The sequence below is a fragment of the Canis aureus genome, chromosome 16, assembly GCF_053574225.1.
Source record: "Canis aureus isolate CA01 chromosome 16, VMU_Caureus_v.1.0, whole genome shotgun sequence".
NCBI lineage: Eukaryota > Metazoa > Chordata > Mammalia > Carnivora > Canidae > Canis > Canis aureus.
In genome coordinates, this window is record NC_135626.1 from 36,468,458 (window position 1) to 36,482,779 (window position 14,322).

Sequence of the window (14,322 nt, forward strand, 5' to 3'; positions counted from 1 at the left end):
AGTGGAGTAAGAATCTAAACCTCCTATCTGACCACATCTCTGATTTTCAAGGGCCCAGATGTCCTGTGAGAGAGAATTTGCATCTTCTCTATAGCGATTGAGCAGTATACAGGCAAATCTGAATAATAGGGGGTATGATGCATAGATTGCTCTTTCTGTTCAACAGCTCTACCAACTTCTAGAAACAATGATCCATGTCATCTAGGAATTCCTTGTCTTCCCTGTTTCCACCCATTTGGATTCTGCAGGAGCTGCGATGTTCTTACGTGACACTGCACCCATGGCCACACAACTGACCAAGTGGGGCCAATGACAGCCTGTCCTATGGCCAAAGAAAAATGGAATCAGGGATTCAAAGACCAGTTGCATTTAAGATCCAGTTATATTCCTGCCCTCACGAATAATTGAGTAATATTCAATAATGTGATCCTTCCTTGGATTCTTGGCGATAATTAATTTTTCTTTTTGCCAAAAGCTATTTGATTTGGATTTCTGTCTCGTACAATCAAGAGTCTTGATTAATACAAGGGGACCTTAAAGAAACCAGATTGTTAGACAATGAAACTGTTGAGAGAAAGATAGTCACAAAGAAAGGATAGAATTTGCAGATGGGCCAGAAGCAGAAGCAAAATTTGAGTGGAAGGCAGCATGTGGCTATTGTTAGGCCCTCCTGGCCCAGCCCTTAGAGGTACCAGAGGCTCTGTCCTGGGAAGGGTAAGCACTGCCACATTTCTATAGGCAGCATAGCAAAAGTAGGACGTTATTTTATTTTATTTTAATTTTTAAAAAATATTTTATTTATTTATTCATGAGAGACACAGAGAGAGGCAGAGACATAGGCAGAGGGAGAAGCAGGCTCCATGCAGGGAGCCTGATGTGGGACTCAATCCCGGGACTCCAGAATCATGCTCTGGACCAAAGGCAGGCACCAAACTGCTGAGCCACCCAGGCGCCCCAAAAGTAGGACTTTAAAATGAGCCAAGAGAACAAACAAAAACCAATGAGTTGGCAGAGGCAGAAGTGATGCAAAGCTGTGAAATGACCCTGGAAATATCAGAAAGACCTAGAATGGAGAAAAAAAGGCCTAAGATAATTGCATTTGAGAGACAGGGGCTGTGGATCTGGTGGACCTAGGGACAAATTGTTAAAGGAATCTTACCTGGTAATACTTGGAAGACCACACTAAAACCATTTTATATATTTATTTATTTGAGAGAGAGAGAGAGCAGGCTGGGGTGGGCAGGGGCAGAGGGAGAGAGAATCTTAAGCAGACTCTGCACTGAGCACAGAGCTGGATCCTGGGCTGGATATGGTGCAGGACTCAGGGCGCCAACGTGGGGCTCGATCCCAGGACCCTGAAATTACGACCTGAGCTGAAACTAAGAGCCAGACACTTAACCAACTGTACCACCCAGGCGCCCCTAAAAAATTTTTATTACTCATGGAGGAAGCCCATGGAGGAGCCAGGAATTTAGTAAGGTTGACCAAGATGGAAGATTCTAGAGGGCAGTGATCAGAGCTCCTAAGGAGGAACTTCTGAAATAAGCATTGCTTGCCTTCAGATCCCTTTTGTTCTCCATCCTTCCATTGGTACCCAATCCTGCAGTTGATTTTAAAATTAGTATTTCATTAATTTTTAATATTCACCCAGGCCTGAATTCTCTTCCATAATCCTCAATGTTCCAGACATTTCCTGCTTTCATGTCCTATCAAAATTTACCTGCCTGTATCCGATATCAGCCCCTCAGGACAGCTACTAATCTGATAAATCAGTGTGTACTAATGGGATAAAGAGTATGAAAGTAGCAACATGTTGGCCCTGCCTGGTAATTCATGTCTTATTTATTTATGGATTTTCACTACCTGACACTGTTCCTGGCACATACCAGGTTTTCAGTTCATGTCTGCTGAAATGAAATTGATGGAGTATGGCCCTTTTTACTCAGACTTTTTTGAGGCAATACCTTACTCACAGCTAAGGCCCTCATGGTAAGAATTTCAAGCATGTGGCACCTGACAGTGGGGGAGATTGCTGCGGGGTAGGTGGCCTTTTGACATTTCTCAAATACATGATGAGGTCAATTGCCCATCTTGACTCTGTATAGGATGGATCTTAGCCTTCATGAAACATTCATTGAGCATTTATTTTGGGAACCTCTTTTGACACCAAACATCTTTGGACACTCAGTTAATACTGAGGCATTAAACAGGCAAGTATTTTGGTCTCTGAAGAGCTCGGTGTTGTCATTTGACACAAAGGCGATATTATTAGTATAGCATCTGTAGGTCATGTGTTTGGGCCCAGTAATGAGAATGGGAATATTTGACAACTACTAGGTGATGTGTTTCTTAAAGGCAGCCATACTATGAACATAGGAGCTTAGGAAGGAAGGAAGGAAGGAAGGAAGGAAGGAAGGAAGGAAGGAAGGAAGGAAGGAAGGAAGGAAAGAGGGGAGGGAGGGAAGGAGGGAGGGAGGAAGGGAAGGAGGGAGGGAGGAAGAAATCCACATTGGCATTCCTGGTTCTCTTGTGACTAAAGGAATACCCAAGGCCATTTTGCAGTTAAGGTTAACAGAAATTACAAGGAATAGAAATGTTTGGTGGTGCTTTGTTTCTATTTTCCTTTTTCTTATGAAGCTGATGGGTCCCCTGAAGACTAAACCTTGAGTCAAACAATGTGATTGCCCTGCCTCAAGCTATCCTGTTAGCTGGAGTATTAACAACTTGGACTTTTACATGAGTAAAACACAATGGGTTTCTTCCTTCTCCTCAAAACACGAGAAGTTTCACTGCATGTGCCAATTCTGGTCTGAAGTCCATGGGAATACATGGGAGTTGAATATACCTTTGGTGTTTGCCACACAGATGATACTAATCTTGGGAAATAAGCTACTTACATTATGGCCATTACCAATAATGTAATCAAACACTGTAACAGGATACTGGAGAAGGCTGAGAAGTCTCTACTTTTAGGATCATGGAATTCTGGACCTTAGAGCTGGAAGGAACCTTATTTTCTCATTTACAGTTGAGGAACTGGGTCCTTTAATAAAAAGGAAAGACAATCAAATTACCTGTCCTAGATAGTTTTGTTACCAGAAGACATAATGCCAAACCAGATATTCTCTTGGAGTTCTTATAAACTCCATTATTCTTTGGTTTCATGATTCTGTGTTGGACGCTAACCAATAAACCCCTTGAACAATCAGATTCATGCTCCCCTCAGTGGCCTGAGAGAAACAGTATGGATTGGCTGGGGACAATTGTGTAGAAGCTCACAATCCTGTCACTTAACTATTTTCTTCTCCGGAATCTTCCCCCATCTTCCCTCCTTGGCACCAGCTAACACAGGAAGTGGTAGTGCTATTATCTGTAGATTCAGCCAAATCACCATTTCCTGATTCTAATGTGCAGCAACCACTTTTGAAGCCTCCCCCAACTTCCTTTCTGCTTCAGTTTGAGGTTCAAAAGCATCCAGGAGGTAAATTAGTACTTAGCTGAGCAGAGCAGAGCCCTGAAACCCCTGCTGTTCCGCCATTAATTTGCCATAACTTGGGCATAACACTTCTCCATCTGAGTCTCAGTTTTTCTCCTGTGAGTTATGGGGTTTCTAAAGTCCCTTCCAGCTCTGAAATTCTGAGGTTCTTTGTTGAGACCTTGAAAGAAAAATCTTAATGATCCCTTCCCTTTGAGAAGAAAAATGTGTCATGCAGCCCTATGAATTTCTTCTTAGCCCAAACCTTTTGGTTTTTTCCCAGAGCACTATACTGGAGCAGTGAATGAAATCTGAGAAGCAGGGTGACGGGTAGCTGAAATCGGCCAGCATCTCATGTGAATTGGCAAATGGAATCAGATGCCAGCCTCCAAACGGCCAGAGTGGCTCTTTGCTGAGGCTGAGTGGAATTCAAGGAAAGAGGCTGTGAGCTCTTCCTTTGACATTGCTACATTTTCTCTGAGTCTGTTTCCTGTCCAAACTCTGGACTCCTACTCTAGGGCAGCTCAGAAAAAATTGCCTCCTGGTTTTGTTTCCAAATCAGCATAGAGGTAAAGAAGTCCTGCTGAGGCCCTCCAATGGCAATCCCCATATTTTCTGTTGACCACCATGGAATTAGGGCTCGACACTCTACGTGACTAGCACTGGCAGTTTGGAAGACCCATTTCTGAGGGCAAAATTCCACTGGGAGTTGCAGAATTTCCCCCCAGTAAGCATAACTAGGTACCATCTTCTTCTAGGGGAACTTTGGAAGTCCTCAGCCTTCTCTTCTCCAGGCATTTCTTCCTGGTGGGAAGATGTGGAAAGTTGGAGGTTAAATGACTTGCTCAAGGTCACAGTGTTGGAAACAGAGCAGAGATGAAAACTTCAGCCAATATTCTGAGTCCTTAGCTCTCGTTGGACCATGCTGCCGCCTCTGCTTCTTGTTTAAGGGACAGTCACACCTCCTGAGGTTGCTGGGGCGGGGAGGCCAGGTATTGATATGACTGCTGTTCCAGTCCGCAGTGACCTTTTTCATCCTGCAGCCTGCTCAGATGGAGGAGGAAGCAGGTCTGGGGCAGAGGGGGTTGCCATATGCAGAGCTGCCCTGGCAAAGATAACAGGTTGTCTGTCAGTGCATGAAGCCTGTGTACAGCCCAGACCACAGAGCTTCCACTGGAGGAGAAATTAAACCTGTCTCACATACCAATCCCAGTGCTCTGATTACATTTACAGAGGTCATGGCCTGCATTCTGTCACCATGGAAACCTCTCATGCTGCCAGTGTGTTGTCTGTGTGTGTGGTTGATATTTAAAGGCAAAGTCACAGGCCCTGTTGCCGAACTATCAGCTGCCAGGGGCAACTGCTCTCCTTCACTAGCCTGAGTCCTGGTGCTTCATCCCAGAGATAAGAGGAAGGGGAAGAGATGGAGAAAAGAGCCCACCTGTCCCTAAGAGGCAGGTCTCTGTAGTAGAGCCAAGTTTGCAGGGAGGAGGGTTCTGGGCTGGGGGTGCTGGGAGAGAACCCCAACTTTGTCAGAATACAAACATTTTCTCAGCGGCACGTGAACCCCAGTGTTGAGTGGCGCCCTTCTTCCTCTGATACGTCCTCTGACTCGCGCGCACATCTCAGAGCAGCCAGATGGAGCTGGGGAAGCCCCCTCTGCCTGAATGCCCTTGGTGGTTTCGATTTTGCACATCTGGTAGCTGTGTGAATTGTGCTGATAACAATACAGTTTATGAAGAATCCCTGCTTCTTCTAAAGACCCCACAGCACTGTCCTGGAAAAAGCTACCAGGGGAGTGACTTATCAGGAATCCCAGGTGTTGGGAGAGGTAAATAACACCTGATTCAACAGGGTAAGAAAAGAACACAAGTGCTGACTCGGCCTGTGACCATCAATTTTTTTCTTTAGTCTCAAGACAATTATTTCCACACCATTGAATGGAGTGTAGATAACACAGGCACCTTAATAGGCTGGGAGCAGAGGCTGTTTAGAGGAGATTTTAAGCACTGTGAGCATAAAATGAACATGAATATTCTGCAATATGCATCTTACAACTTGTCATTAAATGGATGGCCTCAGTGATGTGACGCAACAGGCTTTGATTGGAATATTGAACTCTGGGAAGGGGAATTCTGCATCAATAGTCTCATGATGCAGAATATCACATATTACTCAATAAGACATGTCATTGTGTTGATAGTGTATATACTAAAAAGTACAGCAGCAGATAATAATGGCTTAAATCTCCATAAAATGCACTTTTCTTTAGGAATTTACAGCCACTCCCTGAAGCTTCTCAGTGTCCTTGGGGGTGGAATATGGAATATCCTGAAATTATAACTCAGGAAATGGAGAGAAACTGTTTGATTTAGTTTCTAATCTTCTAAAGTATGGGAATCTCTTTATTTTCTCCTTCTGTTTTCTTCCTATTTTTTCATTTAAAAAAATTATTTATTCATGAGAGACAGAGAGAGAGAGAGAGGCAGAGACACAGTCAGAGGGAGAAGCAGGCTCTCTGCAAGGAGCATAATGTGGGACTCGATCCTGGATCCCAGGATCATGCCCTGAGCCAGAGGCAGACACTCAACCGCTGAGCCACTCAGGCATCCCTATTTCTTCATTTTTTTAAATTTTTTATTTATTTATGATAGTCACACACACAGAGAGAGAGAGAGGCAGAGACACAGGCAGAGGGAGGAGCAGGCTCCATGCACCGGGAGCCCAATGTGGGATTCGATCCCGGGTCTCCAGGATCGCGCCCTGGGCCAAAGACAGGCGCTAAACCGCTGCGCCACCCAGGGAATCCCTATTTCTTCATTTTTTAAAAAAGATTTTATTTATTTGAGAGAGAGAGAGAAAGAGAGAGAGCATGAACGGGGATGGGGGGAAAAGCAGGCTCCTTGCTGAGCAGGGAGCCTAACATGGGGCTCGATTTCAGAACCCTGGGATCATGACCTAAGCTGAAGGCAGGCTCTTAACCAACTGAGCCACCCAGGTACCCCATCATTCATTTTTTCATTCAGTTTTTCATTCACTTTTCTTTCTTGTTTGCTTTATCCCTAGTCTGTCACCCCTGACTATCACCACGATGCCCACCCCTTTCTGCAGAGTTAGCTCTGTTGGCAGTTGCCCAGAGTAAAGAGGCTATTGACTCTAGGAGGAGGGGGAGATATAATCTGTCTTCTGATTCGTTCTTTCTGGGGCTCGTGTTTATAGTAGAAACTTGGTTTCTGCCACATTGAGTGAAAAGAGGAGTTAATATCTCATGCCTTCTAGATGAGTGTTTTCCCCATGTGGTTTGGAGAACACTGCCAGTATTCCGGAACAGACAGGGCAGGGAGGAAATCTTTGGAAGTGAGCGTGGAGAATCTGCAGGCTGATTATCCCAATTTGTTGGAGCCTGGTGCTAAGGAAGTCAAGACCACTCTTTCCATCTCTTTAAAAGCAAGTTAGCTTCATAAAAAAGGAAAACTCCCATCCTCGGAGACTAATGACACCCATATCTTGGCCAATCACTCCTCAAATGTCTAGTGAGCAAGGAGGATCAAGTGAGAGATTATGGATGATTCAGTATATATAGTGATTGAGTACCTCTCAGGTGCTGATTGTTGAAGGGAATGCAGAAATAATAACCATAGCTAACATTTATGAAACCCTTACCATGTTGCAGACAGCTATAAACATGATATGTATTAGTTCTTTGAATCTTCACAAAAGCCTTAAAAATACTTTTAATATTGCCATTTTGCAGATGAGGAAATTGAGGCATGGCAAGGATAAGTAGGTTGCTCAAGGTCACAGTAGGCAGGTGGCAGACTTGAGGGTAAAACTGTCTGACTCTAGGACCACTGTACTTTATCACCTCTTTGTTGGGGTCAGGATCGTGCTTTGGGATGTGTATCCTGGAACTTGGGTGATGGGTGCAGAGATTGGAGCCACAGGCTTGATTGGAAGCCATTTCAATATCACTTCTCAACAAAAATAATAAGAAATCAACCAATGGTGACACTCAGGATGCAAAGGAGGATAAGAAATCAAAAGCCATTGATGAGAAGGTAAGACTGGCAGGCTTGGTGGGTGTTTGAAATGAAGATGAAGACAGTCCCTCCATTTTGTGCTTAGATTACTGGAGAAAAGCAATCCTTTCTAATTGTTACATTTTATTGAGCATATACCATATATTATATGTGTATGCCATCCTATTTAAGCCTCACAATTACCCTGCAAGGTAGGGATTATGATCTCCAATCTACACATGAGGAAGCTGAGGATCGTAGAGCTTTGCTCAGAGTCATAGAGCTGGTAGGTGAAAGAGCCAGAATTGGGATACAGGTCTTTTTCATACCTAAGTTTTTTACTGAGCTTTCTTGCCATTTTAAGGATGAAGGCGAGAGGAAATAGAAATTTGGTGGAACTGTTCGGATATCTAGGCTGAAATGTGGGACAGAGGTATGAATTAGAGAAGTAACATTCATGAAGGGAGAAATTAAGGTGGTGGGAGAATGAAACCTAGGAGAGAGAGAGCAAGGAGAACACCAAGAGGAAGAAGGAGAGAAAGGCAAACCTCTGGGGCATACTTGTGACCAGCAGTGAAATGAAGAGAGCTGGAGAAGGAGGCAGAGCAGCAATAGTTAAGAAGAACAGGAAGACCAGGATAGTGCAGTGCTAGGGAAGCTGGCCGCTTACAGCAAGAGCAAGTGGCTGATGCCACTCAAACTGCAAAGAGAGGTTAATAACGTTGAGAAGCCTTGACAACCTTGGGACAGTCACCTCAATGGTGTAAAGATGGGCAGGTCAGGAGACAGGATGTGAGCTCTGACAGGGTGGGAAAGAAAGGAGAAGAAAAAATGAAATTTAGAGAAAGTAGCAGGGTTGAAGTAAGGTTTCTCTTTTGTTTTGTTTTGTTTTTAGGATAGAGGAGACCATAAATGTTAGCAGACAGACAGGAAAGACTGAAGATGAGAAAGGATGTGAGATTGAAGCTCTAATGGGGAGTGGGAGGGGGTGGGATCATGAATTCTAATGGAAGAATGAAAGGAGGGACATCCATCTTTTAGAAGAGAAGGAAAAGGAAAGCCTGAATGCAGCGCAGTAAGGACTAAGAGTGCAGTCTTGTATCTGAAAGAGAGTGTGGTCTGTGCTTTCAGAAAATGCTGCCAGAAGGGAAGCCCAAGGATGTTTGGGAACAGACATCAAGAAAGAAAAAAAAAAAATAAAGTGGACACTGACACAATTCTGAGAGCAAGGAAAAAAACGTATTTTGGGCACCTGAAGGCCATTGCATATAGGATGTCCACTGGGGAAAGGTATTTTTTCCCACTTTCTGTCCTTGAAATCATCCACCATTGCTGCCTTAACTCTGATTCTACATAGTGCTTCCGTTGGTGTTTGGGAATACTGGGGATTCCGGTCAGATTACATCAAGTCCTCTTAGTGTGAGTTATTCTTCAAAGCATATGTGCATATGGGCCATGCAGGCCAGAGCTTTCTATCAGATTCCAAATAACTGCCCCCTCTCTCACCTTGAATCCCCCTACCTCTACCTTGAATTCTCAGACCTGTAGTAAAGTGATGGAGAAGAAAGGGCAGAAGTAAAGAAAGGGGCTTTGAGGGTTTAAACTTTTACCCTTTGAAATAACAGATGAAAGGAAACCAAAGAAAGCCTGTTTAACCTTAAGAAATTGCTATCCCTCTGTTATTTACCATAAGTCTCCTTAATCACCCCCAAAGAAATAGTTACTCCTTCTGCATAATTTCTCTAAGTTATCATGTCTGCAAATATCTAGCATATAAAATTGGCTGTAGCCCCACCTGCCTCCCATGCAGATTAACCCCATAGACTGCCTGCACATCTCACTCAGAGAGTGCACAGCCTCATCTGGCTACAGCTGACACATTCTGTGTGCCCCCCCACCCCCCACTTCAGATTCCCAAGAGAGCCAATCAAAAAGACCGAGAATGTCAGAGTCAGCAACCTCTTTGGTCTTTAGGGTTTCTGCTGGGCTCAGCAGTGCCCACGGGGAACGTCTAATATAGTCTAAGGGATAGGCAAAGAAGATACAAAAAAAAAGTGATTGGGGAAAAGGGGAAAAGTGATGGGGAGGGGTGTTAGAAAGATAAGATAAAGAACAAAGAAAGAGATATTACTATTTAGATCAAGGGATCCCAACAATGGTGGCTTCCCAAATCACCTCCCTGTAATCCCCGGGCTGTAATTATGCATCTCAGGTGTTCAGTTCTACAAGAGCTTTGGACCAGTGCTAGGGAACCAGGGTTCTAATGCCAGCACAGCCCCTGGTGAGCTGAGTGGCCATAGGCAAAGCACTGGGTTTATCCTTCATCTTGAATTTGATCACCTTGAAGATACTTTTGAGTTTTAATAGCCCCTTGTTCTGTTCTCAGCCTGTACCTCATTGAAAAGCTGCTTTGAGCATTTTGCCTGATATAAGGACCTGCTCATTTTGTTGTATGTATTAGCTCAGAGAATTTAGGAGTATGACCTGGAAAGGGAGACCATGAAAGTATATTTGTGTGAGTGTGTGGATAGGACCCTCATGATTCAAAAGATTAGCTAATTACTAAGAGTATGGCTTCTGGCAATTTGTAGACACCCTGCATTTCAAGGCCACTGCAGTGATGAGCCTATGCGAACATCTCGTGTCCAAATCTTCTACCTCAGGGGTGGCATGAGGCTGGATTTCCGAGGACTTGCAAAGCATGCACTGAGCCTGGTTCTTGGCACCGGGCAGGATGCATCATCTCTCCTTCCTTCTTAATGAAGTGTGCAGCTCTTGTCCTCATTAGGCCGCAGCATCGTCAATAAAAGAGTCAATAAACCCGGTTGATGGGGTTGGGACCAAGGGGCTGAGATACAGCAGCCGCACATCCATAGGCAGACATCAGCTCGGCCGTGTGTCGTGACCCAGCATCCAGGGATCAATAACCAGTTCAGAATAAAGTCCAAGAGCCTGCCCTCCACAGTCTCCTCTCCAGACCCATTTCACTCAGGGTGGAGCAAAGCCAGCCAGCTCCTGCTTTGCTTGCAGTTGTTCCCACCTCATGCCATTCTGGGTGCCAGATGCTTTTGTTTCTTCCTGATTGGGCCCCCTGGACACCCTACGGATGCATATTTAGTGAGTGCCCACCTGGCATAAGAACATGTAGATGGCATCTCCAAGCAGCCCAGAGACTGGCATGGACCCTGTTTTCTATGTCTTCTGTCTGCTGACAGTATGTGAGGGGCCCCAGTGGACTGGGTGGTATGTTTTCTGCATGTTGTGCTGCTGGACTCCATTCCTAGCTGTTCTGCATCTCTTTAGATACCCTTATCTTATCTAATTACAAGGAATTTCAGATTAATTTCGTGGCCTCTGCTCCAAAGGACCTCTTATCTGTTGGGGAGGCCCTTGTATTTTGACCTTGTCATTCTTTTGTTGTTTGCCTTTAAGGGGCAGGCAGCTTAGAAGGGGATGCTAAGATCTTGCTGGAATTGGGGCTGGGGGAGGGGAAGATGAGGGAGGCAGACAGAACTGGGATTTGTGTATTCTGCTCCATCCCCCTGCCTGTGTGCGGAGACAGCTGGCTGCTTACTTCCATGACAGCCACATGGTACCCAGCCACACAGAATCGGACCTGGGCAGGGACTCGCCTGCTGCCAACCTCTCCAGATCCCTTTGATATTTCCGACAGAGCAGTAAAGGACTCTTGACTATCACGTTTTGCCTTGCCTCTCTCCACCTTCTCAAAGACTCCTCGGTGTGGTTTCCATGGCTACCCCCAATCAGATTTGGCTTCTTGCGAAATTGGATTTCAAAGAAGGACAAGGCTTCAAAGGAATTTGTCCATTTAACAGAATGTCATTAGGAGTAAGGCTGACTGCTGAACCAGGGTCCTCAGATGATTAAGGAGGGGCCGCGCTCATGTGTGGAGGCAGGTTTCTGTCTGCAATGAGGAAACTTGATGCAACATGACAATGCCGTATTGCAATCTGCCAGTCACCCACCTCATACTACCCAACTCTGCACCTCTCTCTCCCCCTGTCTGAGACCCAGAACGGTTGTAGAATACCTATGCCTCTAGTTACTGCTGCTTCTTTTGGTATAAGTAAGCTCTGCAGGCAGTGAGGCCTGAGAGGACACAAGATTACCTGAGTTCATTGCTCTTTACCAAACAACTCATTAGCTTGTGGCCTATATTAGCATTTGACAGATATCCTTGGAGAAGAGGGGGAGGTTGTCAAATTTCCTCCCACTGCTGAGAGGGAAAGCAAGACAAAGTGCTGGGGTTACATAGAGGAGGGACTTTGTTTCCCTTGCTGTTTCTTAGAAGAGCTTCAGATTCACGGAAAAATTACCATGCAGGTACAGAGAGCTCTGGTATATCCTCCCTGGCTTTTTATTTATTTTTTTATTATTTTTTTTTAATTTTTATTTATTTATGATAGTCACAGAGAGAGAGAGAGAGAGGCAGAGACATAGGCAGAGGGAGAAGCAGGCTCCATGCACCGGGAGCCCGATGTGGGATTCGATCCCGGGTCTCCAGGATCGCGCCCTGGGCCAAAGGCAGGCGCCAAACCGCTGCGCCACCCAGGGATCCCTCTCCCTGGCTTTTTAACACGTCATAAGTACTCAAAAAATTCTTTGAGAGCAGTTACAATTCTATAGAAGGAGCAGTTGAGTATGATAAAAATGCCCTAGCAGGGACCTGGTATTTGCTCCCGAGTCTAGAGAAGGCAGCTTGTCTATTGTTAACTTTTCCAGAGCAAGAAGGAGCAGCAGTAGGAGCCAGAGTCCCCAGAGACACCCTTCCTGCCCCAGCCCCTGTCTCTCCACCCCCAGCCCAATTTGCTACAACTTGTGGATGGATCATGTGATCCTGGAACCAAGGGACCATTCCTCTTCAGATTGCAGGATGTGGACATGTAAAGATAGTCATTACAAGCCTACATTACAAAGCCACTGCACCCCTTAAAGGATCAAGCCCCCAACCTTGGGAAACTATGCCAGGAGGCAGGCAGTGCCACTCCCTGTCCTTCTGGACAGTTTCTCCTTATGGCTTCCATCCCCAAATCCGTGGTTCCATCAACATTTTCCCCTGAGGCTGCTGTAAAAAAACCACTCACCCATCTTCCCTGTGTTCTCTCTCCCTCACTGCTTTCAATCCTTCCCACATATTCTTGTTGTATGCAAGAATCTGAGACTAGAAACTCCATTTTTTATAAAGAAGGAAAATGTGAAATGTGCAAGATCACACAACTACACAGGTCACATGCCACAGCTCAAAACTTGTCAATGTCTCCCCAGTTGAGTTCAAAATCCTCATTCTGACTTTCAAGTCCCTTTACAATAAGACTTCACGTTTTCTTGACAGCCATGATTTCCCTATACCATCCAGTAAAAGGGTTATTCGCTGTTCCTCAAGCAAAAGGTTTTTCCATCTTTTTTTATTCTGTTCTTTCCACCTGAAAAGCCCTCCTGCCCCTTCCAAGCCTGGTGTGTTCAGGGCCCATCTTGAATGTCATATGCACCATTAAACACATATGCACCCACACTTCTCTCCTTTTTTAAAAAAATATATTTGTCTCCCTCCTTTTACGCTCATGGCACTTTCTGCTTTCATGGCACTTGGTTTATTGAGCTTAAAAAACTCCACAAAGGTTTTTGAGGTCACTGAGATTCACAGAAGTTAAAAGAAATGATACAGAGCGATCCTCTCTACCCCTTCCTTACTCGTTTCCACCAGTGGTAACATCTTGCAATACTACAGTTTCAGATCGCAAGCAGGATAGGGACCCATACTGTATTTTGGAGGAGGGGAGGAGAACACTTCTGTGATCTCCCGTTCTTCACTTTCCTCCCTTTGCCAGCTGTTAGAGGCAAAAGGCTGGCGTCCTCTCTCCCCCCGCCTTCTTCGGGGTTACCCCATCCTTTCCTGGCATCCTTACAGCCTTAGGGAGGGACACTGGCTCCCTGTATCCGCTGCAGCCGCGCCGCTCCGCTCCTCCCCAGTGTTGGTGGCTTTATTATTTGAGACCTGCAGCCGTTCCTTTGAGACAGCGGTTTGCCCGAGATAGTGGACGTTCTGCCCGGTTTTCTGGGCGTGGACGTGCGAGCCGGATCGGGAACTGCTTGCCGCGGGGCTCGGCGGGGACGGCCTCCCCGCGTTCTGCGGCTCCGCGCCCCACTCCGGGCACCACCGTGGCTTTGGGACGCGTCCCTTGAGGCCCACCGGCCAGTACTTAGGGTAGAAAGTGTCCCAGGAGATGAAGTTCCTTTGGGCCGCGTTTAGTCTTTTGTTCCGGTGCGGGGAGAAGGGGTGGCTGTGCGGCTCCCCGCCCCCCAGTGCTTCCACCTGCGGGCGCCGCGGGAGTGGCGCGGGCACCCGCGCACAGGTGTTCCCCCCAACACCGCCCGGGGCGCGCCCCCCGCCCGCCGCGCGCGCCACTTCCTGAGCGCGCCCCGGGCCCGCGGCCCCGCCCTGCGGCCAGGCCCGGCTGCCGCAGCAGCGGCGACAGAGGTACAGGTGCCTCCGCCGGAGACAGCCGCCTGCCAGCCCGCGGGCTTTGGCTCCAGGCCTTCACGGCCGCTCTCCCGCCTCACACTCCGGCCTCCCCGCAGCCCGGCCAAATGCAGGCCGTCGCCCTCCCCGAGGAGATCCGTTGGCTCATGGAAGGTAACGCCCTGGCCCGGCCCCAGGCCCCCCTCCCGGCCCCCTGGGAAGTCCCGCAGGTGCAGAGCTGGAGGCCCGAGCCGAGACCCAGGGGCTCCCAAGACCGGCCTCTCTTTTCGGCTCCATCATCCACAGCCTTCCAGAACCTCAAGACTGCTGGAACCCTCAACTCTGCA

The 14,322-nt window shown here is 46.6% G+C and overlaps 1 protein-coding gene across 2 annotated transcripts in view; it reads left to right on the forward strand.

Annotated features, from left to right (window-relative positions):
- The first annotated feature begins 13,940 nt into the window (after nt 1–13,940).
- SKAP1 (src kinase associated phosphoprotein 1) overlaps nt 13,941–14,322 on the forward strand; it is a 286,257-nt gene continuing 285,875 nt past the window's right edge. For both annotated transcript variants that reach the window (XR_013354516.1, XM_077852923.1), the window contains exon 1: nt 13,941–14,149. Coding sequence is in view for 1 of the 2 variants with exons in the window: in XM_077852923.1 (XP_077709049.1) it covers nt 14,104–14,149 (46 nt within the window). In the remaining variant the exon portion in view is untranslated. The remainder of the gene's footprint in view (nt 14,150–14,322) is intronic.